The 18,502-nt window shown below is 42.2% G+C and overlaps 2 protein-coding genes and 1 non-coding gene across 3 annotated transcripts; all 3 read right to left on the bottom strand.

Moving 5' to 3' along the window:
* Positions 1-265: 265 nt before the first annotated feature.
* SNRPG (small nuclear ribonucleoprotein polypeptide G) lies at positions 266-10,081 on the bottom strand. The gene is made up of 4 exons (XM_007175545.3): positions 9,944-10,081; positions 6,627-6,649; positions 5,579-5,703; positions 266-527 (listed from the first exon to the last, which is right to left on the bottom strand). Exons 1-4 carry the CDS (start codon positions 9,973-9,975, stop codon positions 477-479), a joined length of 231 nt encoding a protein of 76 aa, XP_007175607.1. The 5' UTR covers positions 9,976-10,081; the 3' UTR covers positions 266-476.
* Positions 10,082-11,565: 1,484 nt separating this feature from the next.
* On the bottom strand, positions 11,566-16,268 carry FAM136A (family with sequence similarity 136 member A). Its single transcript, XM_007175544.2, has 3 exons — positions 16,102-16,268; positions 15,037-15,177; positions 11,566-13,078 (listed from the first exon to the last, which is right to left on the bottom strand). Exons 1-3 carry the CDS (start codon positions 16,186-16,188, stop codon positions 12,890-12,892), a joined length of 417 nt encoding a protein of 138 aa, XP_007175606.1. The 5' UTR covers positions 16,189-16,268; the 3' UTR covers positions 11,566-12,889.
* On the bottom strand, positions 13,878-13,984 carry LOC114236893 (U6 spliceosomal RNA). The gene has a single exon (XR_003622747.1). It is a non-coding gene; the product is annotated as a U6 spliceosomal RNA (small nuclear RNA).
* Positions 16,269-18,502: the final 2,234 nt, after the last annotated feature.

Raw genomic sequence — 18,502 nt, 5'->3', positions numbered from 1 at the left:
GGACACGGGTTCGATCCCTGGTCCGGGAAGATCTCACATGCTGTAGAGCTAAGCCAGTGCACCACAACTACTGAAGCCCGAGCGTCTAGAGCCTGTGCTCTGCAACGAGAGAAGCCACCACAATGAGAAGCCCGTGCACCGCAACAAAGAGTAGCCCCCGCTCACTGCAACTAGAGAAAGCCCGCGTGCAACTACGAAGACCCAGCATGGCCAAAAAACCCCCCCCAAAAAACAGAAAAAACAAAAACACCTGTGAACAAATCAGTCACAACTAGGAACAGGTCATGATAGAAAAAAATCAGAATAAGAGCAAATCTTCTATGTTCAGAACAGCTGAGAAAGCATTTTTGACTATTACAGAAGTTTATTTAACAAAAAAGTTCAGTAAGAAAATGTACACGACCCAATTTTCATTGTAGTAAAATGTGGAGAGGGGACATGTGGAAGCAGTTGATTTCTCTGAAGACAGCCATTGTTCATACTCGTTCCAAAGCTTCTAACATGATGATACTATTTCCTCGTATTACCTAAGAAAGAGAAAATGAATTTGAAAAGAACACAATTCATTTAACAGACATATCAATGATGATTAAAATGACTTGATTTCATCAAATCATTAATGGTTTTTCAGTTATTAAATGTCAGTTTGTGAGGCTTTTTTCCTGGTCACAGGAACGCAAAATAATTCCAGTCTTTTAATAATGACATGAAGCCACTAAGCCCTTCATAATGAGATGCACATCTAGACCGAAGGCTAACAAGTACCTTTTTGAGACCAGTCTCCAGTGACCCATTTCACTTAAACTGCAGGACTTAAATAAAATGCCCATCCCTGCCCCTAAGGGATCCATAAGTTAGTGGGAAAAACAGGTACAGTAGAATACATCAGTCAGTTTAGGGGTATAAGATCATTGAGGGAACAAACCAGGATGGAAGTTGGAAAAAGTAGGATTTCTGAAGATGACATTTTAGCTGGGTCTTGAAAATTGGATACAATTTTGACAGGAAGATAGGAAATTCTAGACAGAACTGAGATGAAAAAGTATAAGGGGATAAGGAAAAATCTAATCTGAATAAAGTAAACGGTTATGAAAGGAAGTGGTAAACAAAGACAGTTTGCACCTAATCTTAGAAGGCCTCAAACACCAATCTTAAAAGTGTTTGGAAAGCATCATGAAACCAACAATGAACCAGTGACAGTTTCAGAGCTGGGGAATGACCACTGTTTTGGCAAAAGCGTATATAAGAGAATGGGGGTGGGGGAGACTTAGAGGCGGGAAGAAAAGTTATAAAGAAAAGGCCCCAGGGGCACAGTGCCTGATATAGTAGCCATTCTATAAAAGATAAGCCAGGATACTCATGACAGCATAGATGAAATGGCTGGTAATGGCCGGTAAAGAGGGATAGAAAAGTAAGTCAAACTGGAAGGGGACTATGAAAATAAGGAGCTCCTGGTGGACTGCAGGTAATGCAATCACAGATCAGTTCAAGTAGAGCTGGACAGGTGAAAAGGACAGGAGCGGGATGAGGGATGTGGAACGATTCATTAGAAATGGAGGCATTCTGAGTAAGATCAAAGTGGAGCTATGCTTGTAGGCAGGTGGTGTAAGAACAGCTGTAACTTGTTCTTTTCTCCTCTCATTCTACTTGCTTTATTTATTACATACACTATTATTTACTATCTTCCTCACTCCAGTGTCATTTCTATGAGGCAGGGACTTTGCTTGGTGCACCATCCCCAGTGCCTAAGCTGTGGCAGGCACACAAAAGGTTCAGTAAGTACTGTTAAGTAAACAAATGAACCTCCATGTGATTACCGCAGCTGACAGACTGGAAAGGAACGTGACAGGTGGGAAAGTGTCTTGGAGCCTGGCAGAGACAAACAGCAATGAGTATGGTGAGAAGGTGGCAAAGAATTAAAGAGCTGCATTAAAGAGAACAAGGCCCTGAAAATGACAATGGGGATTGAAGGAAACTACAGACTCTTACTCTTCTTACAGGTCAGGAAAAGAAGAAAGCTAAACAACATGATTACCTAGTTCTCAAGAGTTTTAAACTGCTGGCTTATTTGCAACAGATGATGAACATCACGTCTCACTGATAAAAGCATGAAAAACAAGTAGGCTTCTTTCCTAGCTCCCTCCTAAATTTGTCCCTTTCTGACACTTTCCCTAGACGTGAAGGGTGGTGGAGAGAAGTTATTTCAGGTAACTAAGATTTTCAGATCTGAGGGCTTTTCCTTTTTGCCATCATTAAAAAACAAAACCACTACTTTCATCAACATTTTCTAAAATGGTATCACACACTTCTTTGCCTTCTCACATAATACACAGTTAAGGTTTGTCGTGAACACCTCCGTTGTGCAGTGCTCCACCTCTTTCCCCACTGTGCTCGAGGCCCCATTCTCCAAATCAAACTGGAACCATCAGGTCCCGAATTCCATATTGCTCCTTCATTGGGCTTCAATACCAAGTTTTGGCAAAGTGTTGCTCAGGCTTTTTAAGTCTCTTGCAAGGGCACAACTGCCTAATAAAGAATACAAACATAATATGGAGCTACAGAAGCACAAAGCCTGATCACCTGAAATATGTAGCATCAAAAAAAGACACAATTTTTACTACATTCTTAGGGGAACCTTGGAGTGGAGCAGAATCTTTAGGGAATAAGACAGAGTTGAGGCTACTGACTACTCTGGGGGTGTCTCAAAAGATAAGAGGCCAGTCGAGACATTGTTATGTAATTATCCACCTGACAGATCCCCAAAACAAATTACCCCCCCTTCAGAATACACACATTCTTAATACTATTCTTAATTTAATAGTATTAAGTAATTTCAATGGCCTCTATGGGTCACTGATTGGACAAGGGAATAACGAAGCCAACATAACTGTCTCCTTAGCCAAACAACTTGTGAAAAAACAAAACTGTAACTTGTTTCCCCTCTTTTCCTTAGAAAAGCCATCCTTCCATTTTCTTTACACTGTTTTTTAAATTAAAGACGATTGATATATTATCATTATTTCATTTTCAAAGTGAACTCAGCCACAAGAATTAGCACCTACTAACACAAGACTTTAATTTTTAGTCACACAACACCCATCAGAGGTGGAGTAGCAGACTGCCTAACACGGTAAGTAGGTGCTCATTATTTGAACGACTTGGGAGGACACTGCTTTTAACCTATTTCCGTGTAAAGAAAATTAAGCCCATCAAAATTTAGGGAGAAAATTATGAGAAAGATCCATGATCTAGGCTCAATTCCTTCTCTGATAAAAATTCCGAGAAGTGCCACACATTCTCTACAAAGTTATCTTCCCAAGTTAAGAACTTTAGATGTCAATTCCTTCTTGAATCCTTTTTTAGCAAATTTGTTGAGATATGAACCAAAATCCTAATCTACCCTCTATTAGAATGAAGATTTCCTAATCTGTAAAAGGAATTGCTAGGGGGAAATCTTGGGGTATTTTAAAACTGTTTTTATAAGAAACTGCTGCTAATGATTTGCCCATACTTTTATTCATTTTTAACAGAAGCTCAAGGAGACTGTACCTGGAAAGAAGGCAGGCTTACATGAAACGTGTGGGGGTGGGCGGGGAGTCTCACAGCTAGAGATTCCAAGTTGTTTCTCTAATCCTGACTACTGATTTGCTTTTCAAAATGCAGTAATGGAAATACACTTGAAATAAGCAATAACACAAGCCTTGGAAAGGGTGATTAAAAAATTACACCCTTTTACTGCTCAAACTTTAAAAAGTGAGGCAAAATCAAGGTTAAGGATTAGGAACTCTTACCACCTCTTAGAGGTCTACATGCTCAATGATTTGCTAAAGCTAAGTTGTCTGTTTTGATTCACCTTGCCCAAGTAACTCAGACTTAACACTTACTGGGTATATTGTCCTGTGTTGGGCAGAGTGGATTTCAAAGTCTGGGTCTTGTTGACAAACATCAAAAACTGTTCTTCAGTAGTCATACCACTATGGCCTACTGAATGCAGAAATATTTGCTCCTATGATTAAGAAGTCAGCATCTGTTTTCCTCCTATTTTCTTCCATGTGAATGGCTGTCATTGTATGCCTTGCAACTTTTACCTGGACTACTTTTTGAGTGTAATAAACCAGAAAATCCAGGTTAATTATATATACAATTAAATCCCAAAAGTGTGATCTGTGACCTGGCAGATCTGCATCAAATGGGCACTTGTTAGAAATGCAAAATCTCAGGTTCCATCCCATACCTACTGAATTAGGATCTGCATTTTAACAAGATTTCCTGGGAATTCATGGCATGTTAAAGTTTGATAAGCAGTAATCCTCACTACACATTAAAATTACACAATATCTTTTAACAAAAAAAGAGAGCAGCACCCTTAGAGATACAGTTTCAATTGCTTTGAGGTGGACTCTAGGCATAATTTTTGTTTGCTTGCTTTTAAAAAAACTCCTCAATGACTAATTGATTGTAAATGCTCTGAATCACTGGTTAATCTTTGCCTTACATTAGAATCACCTGGGGAACTTTAAAAATTTTTTTTTATTGGAGTATAGTTGGTTTACAATGTTGTGTTAGTTTCTGCTGTACAGCAAAGTGAATCTGTTATACATATACATATATCCACTCTTTTTTAGATTCTTTTCCCATAGAGGCCATTACAGAGTATTGAGTTCCCTGTGCTATACAGTAGGTTCTCATTAGTTATCTATTTTACACACAGTGCTGTATATATGTCAATCCCAATCTCCCAAATCACCCCTGCCTGCCGGCTCCCATAACCATAAATTTGTTCTCTACATCTTTGTCTCTATTTCTGCTTTGCAAATAAGTTCATCTGTACCATTTCATCTGGGAACTTTAAAAAACTCTAGGCTGCATCCCAGACTAATTTGATTCTAAAATACAACTAAGATTGAGAACTACCGCTCTAATGAAGGAACAAGTATGGGTCTCTATTATAGAATAAAGCTCAAAAATGATTTCTAACAGCCATTTCAAGTCTAGGGACCTCAGTGGGTTCTGTGTAAGATTCAGATCTAATCTACAGGTAACTGGGATATTATCACAGTTGAATAACTGTCATTAAGTTAAACTAAAAGGGAGATAGAATGTCTAATCTTGCCTGAAATTTGCCTAACTTCAGTTTTTTTTTTTTTTTTTTAATACTTTATTTATTTTATTTATTTATTTATTTATGACTGTGTTGGGTCTCTTAGTTTTCGTGTGAGGGCTTTCTCTAGTTGCGGCAAGTGGGGGCCACTCTTCATTGCGGTGCGGGGGCCGCTCTTCATCGCGGTGCGCGGGCCTTTTCACTATCGCGGCCCCTCCCGTTGCGGGGCACAGGCTCCAGACGCGCAGGCTCAGTAGTTGTGGCTCACGGGCCCAGTTGCTCCGTGGCATGTGGGATCTTCCCAGACCAGGGCTCGAACCCGTGTCCCCTGCATTGGCAGGCAGATTCTCAGCCACTGCGCCACCAGGGAAGCCCTGCCTAACTTCAGTTTAACCCAAGAGTTTGATAGAAGGGACGTTAATGCTCATTCCAAAAGAAAAATGAAATCTCTAAGAGAAATCTTGTGTCTTTACTTACCACCATTCCAATATTGTTCTGTTGCCCACTAGTTGCCATCTCCACACATTCATCTATCACAAGATTCATAAAGGGATCAAATCCCCTCAATATTCCTTGGACATGTCTGCCACCATTTAATTTCACTGTGTAAAGGGAAAAAGACATTTTAATAAAACTGACCATTAATTATCAACTCAACTATTCATTAAAAATTAGGTGAGATAGGGATTTCCCTGGTGGCGCAGTGGTTAAGACTCTGCAGTCCCAATGCAGGGGGCCCAGGTTTGATCCCTGGTCAGGAAACCAGATCCCACGTGCATGCCACAACTAAGAGTTCGCATGCCACAACTAAGGAGCCCACCTGCCTCAACTAAGGAGCCCGCCTGCCGCAACTAAAGACCCAGAGCAACCAAATAAATACATTAAAAAAAAAATTAGGTGAGATAAAACCCAGGTATTTGAGATATATAATCTACTATCTTTAGTATGTGCCAAGCACTGGGCTAAACATTTTACATTTACTTCCACATTTAAACTTATAAGAATCCTATAAAGTAGAATTATCCTGACTTCTTAGGAAGGAACTGAAGTATAGCATTTTTAAATAACTGGTTCAAGATTATACAGTTACTGTGGGGTACAGTTGGAATTCAAACTGAAGGCTGCTTGCCCCTAAAGCCATGGTCTTAACCCCTATATACTTCGAGTACTATACAGGTTAGAGTTTTAGTTCTTGTCTGTCCTTTGTTTAAAGGAAAAAAGTTAAGTTTTCAAATATAAAATAGAAAATACTGTTAATTTTATCAAAGTGAGAGAGGGCTTATATGAAATAATGAAAAGTCTGAAGTACTGTGAAAGTTACTAAGTATCAGAAATTAAGTAAATAAAACTGTCTAATTAGAATTTTGATAAACCTGCTTAATTAATGGATATGAATTAGAGGTTCTGTGTGCTCTGAATTTTTATAATGTTGCTCCTTCAAACATTATATACTGCCAAGGCACATGTAAAAAGGAATTTAATATTAAAAAGAAAAACCCCAAAATAAAAAACCAAAAAGACTTACATGATAACTTCTTGTCCATAAATCTGAAAAAGCAAAAGGGGTAAAGATTATGTAACTAATTAAAAAAATTTAAGCACAAGTAAGCACAAAAGTAGGTATAGTCAAGATAATCTGTTAAAATATACACAATAGGAATAATGAAATTTAAAAGAGTAAAAACTGTACTGCGGTAAAGGATGAGAGAGTGATGGGCTACCTCAGTTAGTACTTATACTAACCGGGCAATGTGATTTGGGAAGGGGAAGATAATAAACAAAAATGGAATGGATTTATAATATATTAATGTACATTAAATTGCATCTTTATACTGATGTGAATTACAAACCATTCTTGTTGTTCAATACTGACCTAACTTTCAATGACAGGATTTTACAACCATAACAGAAAAACAAAGATTTGGTTATATTTTTAGTTATTTCCAAAACCAAAGAAAGTTGTGAAGAAACCAGAAGGTAATCAAACTATACCCAATCCAATAGGTATTTTATTTTATTTTATATTTGAGACAATACGTAGTGTTGTTTTATTTAATATTAAACATCAATCTTAAGTGTTCAGGATAGTCTTCAACACATAATTACGCTTTAGCAAAATAAATGCATATTTTGAAGTTTTAAATGATCTGAATTAAACAAGGAAATTCCATCTCAGCAGGGTAGTATGAGAATATGAAGACATGTAGTCAAACCAGTTTTTATCTCTTCCAGTTATAGGCTAAAAAATATGAAATTTCATTCAATTTTAATATAAATCATGGGAGAATTCAAAGATAAATAAGAGAAAGGGCCTGACAGAAGGTGCAAGAAGATAGGTTTTTACAAATAAAAAGACACAGTATGATATATAAAATAATCTATTTTAATAGGATATGTTATATAAAACAAATATAACACACATGAGCTTATTTAATCCTATGATGGCTTTTATAAATTACATACATACAAATTAATAATAAGTATCAGCATTTAATAGATGGGGAACTGAGGCTCAGAAAGGTTAAGTAAAATTTCCAAAGTCACACAGCAGTGAAAAAGTTTGAGCAAAATCAAATGGTTCAGTTTGGCTGGAGAACACAGCACTCAAATGTTAGTGTGTGTAATATTTGGTGCCTCGATTTCTGATGGAGGAGCTTGAATGCTGGGTCAAGAAATCTGGACTTTGTTATATATACAACAATAAGTTATTGCAGCAGAACCAGCCAATGGCAAGACTACTGTGGCATGTGTAAGTCAAATCATTATGCTATACACCTTAAACTTACACAGTGCTGTATGTCAATTATATCTAAAAAAAACTGGAAAAAAAAAAAAAAAAGACTACTCTGGCATTGACTTTTAAGAGCAGGACGAAGAATTTGGTTAGGCCAGGGTATCTCAACCTCAGCATACTGAAATCTGGGGACCGATAATTCTGTTGTTGCATGATATCCAGTGCATTGTAGAAAGTTTTAGCAGCAACCCTGGCCTTCCTTCTAGATGCTGACAGAACCAGACTCCCATCCCCTCAGTTAAGAACCACTGAGTTAGGGGACTTCCCTAGTGGCGCAGTGGTTAAGAGTCTGCCTGCCAATTCAGGAGACACGGGTTCGATCCCTGGTCTGGGAGGATCCCACATGCCGCGGAGCAACTAAGCCCGTGTGCCACAACTACTGAGCCTGCGCTCTAGAGCCCGTGAGCCACAACTACTGAGCCCGTGAGCCACAACTACTGAGCCTGTGTGCCACAACTACTGAAGCCCGCATGCCTGGAGCCTGTGCTCCGCAACAGGAGAGGCCACCGTAAGAAGAACCCTGGGCACCACAACGAATAGTAGCCCCTGCTCGCCACAACTACAGAAAACTCATGTGCAGCAACAAAGACCCGACGCAACCAAAATAAATAAATAAAATAAATAAAATTGATTCTTAAAAAAAAAAAAAGAACCACTGAATTATGCTAAACCAGGAGGATGGTATAAAAGTGTAAAAGATGGTTATTTGTGAGAAAGTAAAGGAAGAAAAAAATTAAGTCATTTTGGAGGCAGACCTGCCAGGATTTCACAATTCATGAAATCTAGAGATAAGAAGAGAAAGGTATTAAAACTAGTTTCATCCTCTGAAATTCTCAAATAATGTCTTAAGAATCAAAAAGGAAACCTTACAAATAGAGAATGGTCCTTCTGTTAAAAAATCATTACCATTTCACCAGTTCCTGATGAAGCCAAAGGACACGTAAGATTTTACCAGCTCACCAATAAAAGGATAACTTGGGTAAGCATTTTCACGGCAATAATTTGTTTTTCTTAATGTTAGGCTTATGATTTAATAATTGTCTTAAATAACAGATCCAACTAAAATGCACACGGAGTTTTTGCACAAAAGATGGCTTCAATACAAATGTGCCTTTAAGTGTAAAATCATTAAATATGAACTCTTCCTTAAGTGTGACTTCTTTATTGGGCTGATAATAAATGAACTGTACACACGGCAGACCAGATGGCTGGCTGCCTCACAAACTGATCCCTGGACCAATTTTCCATCCTTTGCGCTATCCAACTACTACACGCAGAATTCTGGCATTACATAGTATAAACAAGACAGAGAAGTTACTTAGGAAACATGGACCATGCTAAGTTCAGCCAAGAGTGTTTGAGGACGCTAAAACTTTTAAACTGGGCATTATCTAAAGTAGGAATATCCGACTTTGAGTTGACTTTCCTGGGTTCAAACCCCACCCCCGCCCCCCAAACAACCTAGCCTTCTCTAATTAGAAAAAATGAATATTTTCACACAGCTCTGTTAACAGAGCAAGATATCACACGACACTCAAGTTTAACCTAAGAACAAGAAAACAAGAAAAAGGAATGTGATTTCTAAGTTAAAGCTCAAAGAAACAGCTACAAACACACTCTTAAAATTAAGGCGGCTTTTGATTCCTCAGATACTATCAAACACTTCCATTCCACCCATCTCCTCAGTTCCTTATAGAATTGCTCTCCAGCCACCTTATCTAGAACATGATGCTAGTCAAGATGTTCAACAAAGGGCGGCATTCGAGATCTTCAAGTAACGAGCGAGAGCGTGCGGGAGACGGGGCCTGGAGTTCGGGACTGGGATGCAACTCGGCGGACGGAGGCGCCTTGCTGCCTCTGGTAACCTTGCCCACCGCGCCGAAATGCTACGTCTGAGCGGGTCTTAGGCCCCGAAGCGCGGGACACTGGCCCGGATCTACGGACCAGAAGACGCACACCAGGCGCACTCTCGGGAATGGCGGAGGATCTAAGGAACCCGAGGCACACAAATAAGCTGCCATTTGGGCGCAGCCCTCACTCATACTTACTTCTTCAACTCGGGAGGGTGAGCTTTGCTCATGATGTCTACTCGAGGAGCTCAAAGATGCCTCCAAACGGAATTCGAGTCGTCCCTCACGCTCCGGCAGTAGGCCCGGCGCTTTGCGTCTGACGTCACTGATCCCGTTAGCCAATTGATGGTCGGCCGCTTTCCCGTTTCACCTCGCGATACTTAGGGAAGGCCTGAGCGTGTCGATTAGTCCCAAGCTTCCGGTTGCGTCACCAGCGATTGGCCAGGACGGAGGGAAGGGACCCTCAGGAGCCCGTTCTTTCCCTTCTGTAAAATCGGGGTACGCCTCTAGCTTCGGAAGGACACTGGTTAATCCCGTCTTTGTGGGTTGCAACATTTATCTTATTCATATGTACCAAATGAAAATAAGCTCTAGAGGAGTGGGCCCCTAATATTTCTTTGCATGTGTGGGGATATGTCCATTTATTGCGCTGCCCTTTGTTGTGCTTTGCAGATGCTGCGTTTTTGTTTTTGTTTTAAACAGAAGGAAGGTTTGTGGCAACCCTGAGTCTAACAAATCTCTTAGTGCCATTTTTTCTTTTTCCAACAGCATTTGTTCACTTGGTGTCTCTGTGTCATTTTGGTAATTCTTACAGTATTTCAAACTTTTTCATCACATTTGTTATGGTGATCTGTGATCATACCAAATAATTCATGTGACTTGCTTTATTGAGACATTTGCTTCACTGTGGTGGTCTCCAACAGAACCTGCAGTATCTCGGAAGTTTGCCTATACTCCCATAGGAAAATGTCATGCTAAGTCTAGGGTTCTGGTAACAGCTCAGTGAGTGGCCTCTGCACCATAAGAGAGGGTGATTTGGCCTCAATTTCCAAGACTTTGAATCTAGAGCCCAGAAGTGTATTCCCCATGGTCGGTCCTGCAATGCTTGTTAACAATGCCTCCAAAACCCCACTTAACATACATTGTCTCTCTGTATAAAACGTGAAGTGCAGCACACAAATGATCTCTAATACGAACACAAACGATCTCTAATACGAGGTATTGATTTTCAAGTCAAGAGTGTAGGTGTAAAAAGTGGTCTCTGACTTGTTCCTAGTTATCCAAAATAGGTGGATCCACATGTATGAATCAGATACAATTGGGATTATAGGAGACTTAGGCCAAAATAGAAAAGCATTAGTGATTTTAAGTAGGGGATAGTTCTACAAGATTCAGTTCATTCCTAATGTTCAGGAATGACTCTATTTAAATACCAGTGATAGTAAAGACTTAAACTCACCATCTATTTCGTACCCTCTTGGTACTCAAAATCCCAGACATTGCATTTTCTCTAGAGGGGTCATAACTGTCTGTCTTTTCCATTTTTTGTTGTTAGTGTTTAGTTGAAGCTAGAGACCTGATGTGGATATTGAATTTCTTTTTCAGCCTTATAGTTTCTTTTTACATTAACGGACTTCAATTTGTAGTGTCCTAGCATGCCCTCAAAGTTCTTCCCATTTACTTTACAAGCATCCGAACCATAACATATAACTAATTTTCACTCCCCTGGACCTCTTAAATTTATTTCACACATTACAAAGAGAAGCATCCTGACAAAGTTATATATTCACTGCCCAGATATAAGGAAAGAAACACAATAGTGGAAGAAAAATTAAGTCTTATGTATTTTTAAAACCAAACCACTAGGAAAATATATCACAGTCTTGAAACAGCAAACAGACAGGCTACATTATCATTTCAAGTAATAAGTTGGTAAAAACACAACAAGGTCCTTAATAAAACGATAAGGTGCCAGAACTGGGGCAAGAACAACGCATGTCGCAAAATTAGCATTTGGTAACGGAGGGCTGTCCCGTTTTTTGCTCTAAAGGAGTCACAGCTTGCCCCTGAGTTGCTTACTTTTTCTCCTTTGACCTTCGTGTTGCCAAGGGATTGTTTCAACAGCTCTGTTATTACAGGGGGCAAAGTAAGCAATACTGGGTTTTGGCTTTCATTCTATTTTGTTTTATGCAAACCAGATTTTTCCAAAGCCAGTACTTCATAACTCTCTTAATTAAGCAGCTAACAATTCCTCTTTCACTGTTCATTCTTGAATACTAGCATATAGCACAATCAAAATCCCCTCTCCCTTCAAGGGTGAGTGTCACTGCAAGATTGTCTTGTCACTCGGCTGACTCTGCTGCTGACAGCCTCAGGGCTCATCATGGCTGCCAGTCAGAGGGAAGGTTTGCTTCCCCTACCAGTGTGATAGCGCTTCTTATATTTTTGCAGGGTCTCCAGGCTGAAAAGTGTCATGTGTGAGAATTTTAAGAAATGCACATCCACATCCTGATGGCCAGAAATGAATATCCACAAGGACCCTTTCAAAGTTTTTATCGAAACTACCTCTCCCAACTCTATATCTTAAAGTAGCTTCATGCCCTTGCATATAAAACAAAACCACGCAAAACAAATCCCCAGAAGCCCCCTTTCCCCTTCTAAATTAGTGACCTCATGGATTTTGTTTTATTTCCAGTTTGCGGAAAATGTTGTAGTGATCCTTCTGGTAAACAGGAGGTTGGCAACAAATAGAAACATCTCTCCTCACACTCCACCAGATCATAAGCAGGTCAGATGAACCTGCCAGCCTGTTGGTATCTGTGTACTAAGAGAATCTGGTACCTTGGAGGGCTCTGGTTTGGTACAAGGGAGACTCCCTGTTGCCAGGATAAGCACTTGCCACGTGAAATTCAGGCTCACAAAAACTCTCCTGTGCTATCTCTGACCCCAATTTTAGCACCAGGTTTTTTCACTTTCTAGGTTTCAAACACAAAGGAACCAGTGTCCAGAGGCAAGTGATATAGGCCTTAAACTTGCTGCCGTCCTTAATTTCCTCATTCATAAACTTTCTTTAGAAAACCCAAATCCCCATTTCTCTTTTTAAATAGATTTCTGCCTTCAGCCCCGATGGCCAATAGCAGACATCTATTTCCCAATGGATGAGAGAGACTCCTTCATCTTCTTGGTCATGGTTGGGATGAGGTTCATGTGGTCATCCACACACGTGGTCACGCAACTCTCCAGCTGCCGCTTCACCTGAAGCTCTTTACTCCCTGCATCGATTGAATCTTTGGCTTTGTCGTTGCAATGCATAGTGCACCGGGCCAGGCGGTCCTGCGGCAAGAGGGAAAAGGGTAGAGGAACTGAAAGGCTGACCTTTATTTACCAAATGCTTATCACGTGCCAGGCTCTTTGCTACGTATTTTTCTACGTATTACGTGGATTATCTTGATCAATTAAAGTGACACTATCGTGCAATTAACCAAGATTGTCCTGATTGAAACAGAGGGTGGCACCATGAGGACCCAGGGAAAGCATCACTAGAAAGCAGGTGAATAATAGAATAAATTGTACAGAAGCCCCTTCCAGGAGGTGAGAAGGAACTAGAGGCTACTGTTACTCAACTACAGACTTTCAAACACCTTGATTTTATAAGGTCTGTCCTTGCTACAGAAAAATACTCAATTCAACGAATATTTATTGAGCATCTACTATGTGCTAGGGGCTCTTCTAATGTTGGGGAATACAGCAATGAGTAAAAGAGATAAAGTTCTTGCCTTCATTGAACTGATATTCCAGTGAGGGGAGAGAGACAAACAAAATAAGTAAGTGGAGATGTTGGGGGAAACAGCTGTATATATGAATCTGGAGATCAGGAGTGAAGCTGGTCTAAAGATATGAATGTAGGAGTTGTCAGCATATAGATGATATTTGCTATCAGTAGAGAACTAGATTGAAAAGAAAAAAGATCCAAGGACAGCCCTGGGCACTCCAGTGCTCTTCAGAGGTTGGAGAGGGAAAAAAACAGTAAATGAGAACAAGAAAGGAGAGAGGGAGAGAGGTGGAAAACCAGGAGAGTAAGCCATCCTATCCTGGTGGCCAACTGAGTACAGATTTTTTTTTTTTTTTTTTTTTTAATATGGAACGCTTCACGAATTTGCGTGTCATCCTTGCGCAGGGGCCATGCTAATCTTCTCTGTATCGTTCCAATTTTAGTATATGTGCTGCCGAAGCGAGCACCTGAGTACAGATTTTTAAGGAGGGGGAGAGTAACCCACTGTGTCAATGATGCAGGTAGGTTGAGTAAGATGAAGAATGAGAACTGACCACTCCCATGGAGGGGAGTGGCAAGAGTGGTCTGGCACAGAGGAAAAGTAAGTCTGGTTGGAGGAGTGAAAAGTGAATGGAAGAAGAAAGTTGTACAGTAATCAAGAATCAAATTTTGACAGACCCTATCTGTAAAATAAGGTGTCAAACACAAAGAAACCCCCTGAAGTTCCATGATCTTGGAGAAGTTATTCTTTTATAGTGTCAGTAATTTTGAAGAATTTTATATAGAATGTAAAAATGTATCACATTAGATATAATTTTTCCATTTGAACAGAATCCCAGGCTATGAAAACTGGTTCAGAGGTGGGCCCTGCTTCCCCAAGTTCCAGGAAAGTATATCCAAAGGAAGGGAGTAAAAGGAAGTTGTGGATACCCTTTGCTCCAGAGAGGGATACTGTAGGGGGGCTCTTAGTGACCTCAAAGAGGCTTGTGAGTCAGGCATCAGTGAGTCAACAATAATAATGTTTCATATAAATGGCCGCTCTTTAGTGACACAGGAGCTGCCCCCTGGGTGTAGCAAGTAGGAGCATCCTGGGTGGGTATATCCACAAAATGATGGCAGGATCTTGTTCTAATCTGTACGCTTTAAAGACTGGCCCATTCCACTTTCCTGGGAATTCTGCTGTTGTAAGAATGAATTAATATGTTTTAGAAAGCTTTATACTGTACAGTATACATATATATTTGATATCTATGGGGGAAAAAAACATAAGGCTCTTGGTCATGAACTCCCTTGGTTAACTCCCTTTTACATTGTTTCTATGGGAAATTTTTACAGCACTCAATCTCCAGGACTTTTTCCAAAATTTGAAACTGTGTAAAGAGTAGTTGGCCATAGGACTGTCACAAATGTTAACACAGAACCAAGACACTAAATAAAGCTAAGAGTTCTGAACAAATGCTTGTCATCTGCAAAAGAGCAACATCAAGGGCTAGAGTCATCTGTTTGGGATATTCCTCACCTGGAACTTCTCCAACTCGCTGGTCACCAGGGCCTGGGCTTGAGCCAGAGGTGCATGGCAGCGCTCAATGCACTGGTGCACTTGCTGCATGGATGCCTGGCTGTCCTCACAACAGCCGGCGCTGCACCGGAACATGAGGCCCTGTGCGGGGAGGGCAGAGGGAGGTTAGGTAGGAAAGCCTCCGGGACAGAGATGACCACGGAGTGCAACAGAGGCTAGGAGAAGCATCATACCCGCACCTCTCCTTAGAATGGACATCAGGACCTTAAAACCACGAACGGGAACATTATCCTCGGTGCCTAGCGTAGTGCTTCACAGCCTCCTTGCCGCTAGCTCATTGGCACTTGTTGAATCGAAGGCTGGGTGGACAGGGAAGGTGGTGGAGGGTCAGATGAAGCCAAGTTCTGAAAACCTGGTGCCTAAACCACAGGGTTCAGAGGTCAGCAATCTAGTAACCTACATTCCAACAGGGGGCAACTGGTCCACTGACTCCAGGGGCACCTTTACAAGGGAAACCCACAATCCGGTTAGGGAAGCAGGACCAGCAACCACAAAACATTTAGGAGATCAAAACGGAACAGCATATAAGCCAGCGCTGCGTGGAGCCAGGTTCGGTGCAACAGAACCGGGCATGACCTGGCCATGGAGGAGGCCGAGCGCAGTCCCCTTTCCGGTCTTTCACCCTGGCCGTGCTCCTTCCGGGCCTCTGGCTGCTCACCTGCAGAAGGGGCCGCGCAAGTGGGGAAGGTCGGGGAGGCCGAACATCTTACACCAGGGGCTTCTTAACCCTGGCCCGGGGACACCCCCTCCCCCGGCCTGGCCTGGGGGCCAAACGGCCTTGCGCATGGCGAGGGAGCACAGATTTCATCCACTCAGCCTAAGCTCCAGAAGTTCTGTCTGAGGGTGAGCCGAGCTTCCGAGGACGCCGCGACGACCCCAGGGACACCCCGACCCGGGTCTGCGGGGAGGGAGGCAGTGGCGCTGGGGATCATGCGGCGGCTGCTGGAAGGGGCCAGGAATCCCGGACCGCCTTGGCTCCCCCCGGGTCAGCCCCCGACCCGCTACCTGCATCTTCCGGATGTTCTCTCTCTCCAGACTCTTCACCATAGAGTCCACCGCCTCCTGCACCCGGAGCTGCTGCAGCTCCGCCATGGCGCCCCCGCGCTGCTCAGTGCCTCGCCGGCGCCCACATGGACTCCCGGGCACGAGCCCGCCCCCTCGCCGCCGCTTCCCGGGTCACCGCGGCGCGCCCTTTCCGGGCCCACGCCGCCGCCTAGCGTCCGAGAGGAGCAAGTGCACGCCCGGCGGCTCGCTTCTGCCCGCGCTCCCTGGCCCCCCAACCGGAGTCCCCGCCCACCTTTCGGCCTTCTTCACCTGGTTCGCCCACCTCCGCCGGCGGTGCAAGCGCCGAGACTGCATTTTCCCTTCTACCTCCCTCCGTCCCTCTTCCCCTCTCTTCCTTAAAGTTCTTTACATTTATTTTTATGTATTTATTTTTAAAAATTGAAGTATTTACAATGTGCCAATCTCTGCTGAAAAAAAGTGAAAAAATATTTAATATAATTAACATAACAGATAAGTGCGCAGATCTTAGATGTAAACACCTTGATGTGTTTTAACAAACCTTGCCCTTTCCCAGTCAATCCCCGCCCATTCTCCCCCTATCTCCCCACTCCAGACCCCAGGCAACCACTGATCCGCTTTCTATCACGACAGATTACACTTTCCCTTTCTAGAATTTATAAATCATTCCTATGTACTTTTTTGGGGGGTTTGGCTTCTTCACCTAACATAACGCTTTTGAGATTGAGCCTTATCTTCAGTTCCTTTTTGCTGCTGAATAGTATTCCGTTGAATGGACATACAACAATTTGTTTTTCCATTCCTCTGTTGATGGACATTTGGGTCTTTCCCAGTTATTAGCTATTCTGAATAAAGTGGTGACTATGAACATCCTTGAGCAAGTCTTTTGTAGACATAGATGTCCATTTCTCTTGGGTAAATATCTAGAAGTGGAACTGTTGGATTGTCGGTAGATGTATGTTTATGTATTTATTTCTAATAAGAAATTATTAACCTCAAAGGAGCAACGCAGGGGCTACAGATATTCAATCGACAATGAAGCATTTATACGCCAGTAACAGTGGGCTGTTTCTGAGCTCCTGGAGCAGTTCTATCAGGAATGCCCCACCCCACCTCCAACTTTACTGTCCTATGTATTCATTGATTAAACACATGCAGTCGTCCCTCGGTATCCGTGGGTTCCGCATCCGCAGATACGGAGGGCCGACTATGATACTTGAGTGTTGGCGTCAGGACTTGGTGTGCGCAGTGGGTCCTGTAACCAACCCCCCCGCAGATACCAAGGGACAACTGTAGCTGGGGCGTGCTAGGCGAGGGTCCACAGGGGAGCCTTGGTGAGGATGAAGGGGGCAGACAGGTAGTGTTGGAAGAGATGTGCTAATACGGGGTGACCGCGGCTGGCAAGAAGGAAGTGAGCAGTCCAAGTGTCTCAGGAAATCTTCCTTAGAGGATACGACAAGTGGGTGTTTTTGCCTGGCACACGAGACGGTGAAGAGAATGCCATGCCAGGCACGGGGAGCTGCGTGAACAAAACAGTGTGAAACAGCGTGAAGCTTTGGGGTAGCCAAGTGGTTTTGCAGACTTAGAACCTGGAGTAGAAAAGGAGAATAATGAGTGAGGGACACAAGGAAAGGGGCCTTGACTTTGGAATTTAGGCATTTGCTGCCATCGGACACTAGACGGCAGGAGAACTCTGGTTTGAGGGCAGTGGGCCGCTTGACTCAGCCCAAAGACGTCAAGCATCAGGCCCTTCTCTAGCCCACGTGCTGGTAACTTGCAGGAAACCACTGTTCAGCATCTGAAACATGCTTTACACTTCAAGCCAGTCTAGAGGCGGCTACCAGCAGCCTCTGGAATTAGAATGACCCCGGCTATTACTGAATGTGCCAGGCTTTGTTTTAAGTTCTTTATATGGGTTATCTTATTTAATACCCACAACAATCCTATGAGGTGAGAACTTTATTATCCACTTTTCTCCTGCTCAGGGCAGAAAACTGAGGTCTAGGGAGGTGAAGCCATTTGCCAAAGGTTGCATATTTAGAAGCTAGAATCGGTGGAGCTAGACCTCCAACCTGCATAAGCTAACTCCAAACTGTGAAGTAGGAAATCTGTTATGACTGACAATGTTTACACTTATGTTTCCATATTCAATGGAGAGTTCTTACTTTCTTCATTATAGAACAATCTGAAATGTCTCACCCTTCCCCCTTATTTCTAAAATGTCAGATTGAATCTCTCCAACAAGTCCTACTTTTAGGAGCCCATTTAATCACACTAAAATGAATTTAAAAGTCCTTGAGTAATGCAGCCTTACTAGTTCGTGTATATGAAATGAATTGTTCTTTAGTATATTTATGAAAAATGATTCCTGACTTCATTTAGC

This window comes from Balaenoptera acutorostrata, chromosome 12 (assembly GCF_949987535.1).
Source record: "Balaenoptera acutorostrata chromosome 12, mBalAcu1.1, whole genome shotgun sequence".
NCBI classification, from domain to species: Eukaryota; Metazoa; Chordata; class Mammalia; order Artiodactyla; family Balaenopteridae; genus Balaenoptera; species Balaenoptera acutorostrata.
Note: the sequence above shows the minus strand (reverse complement) of the source record. Positions and strands in the feature narration are given on the sequence as shown.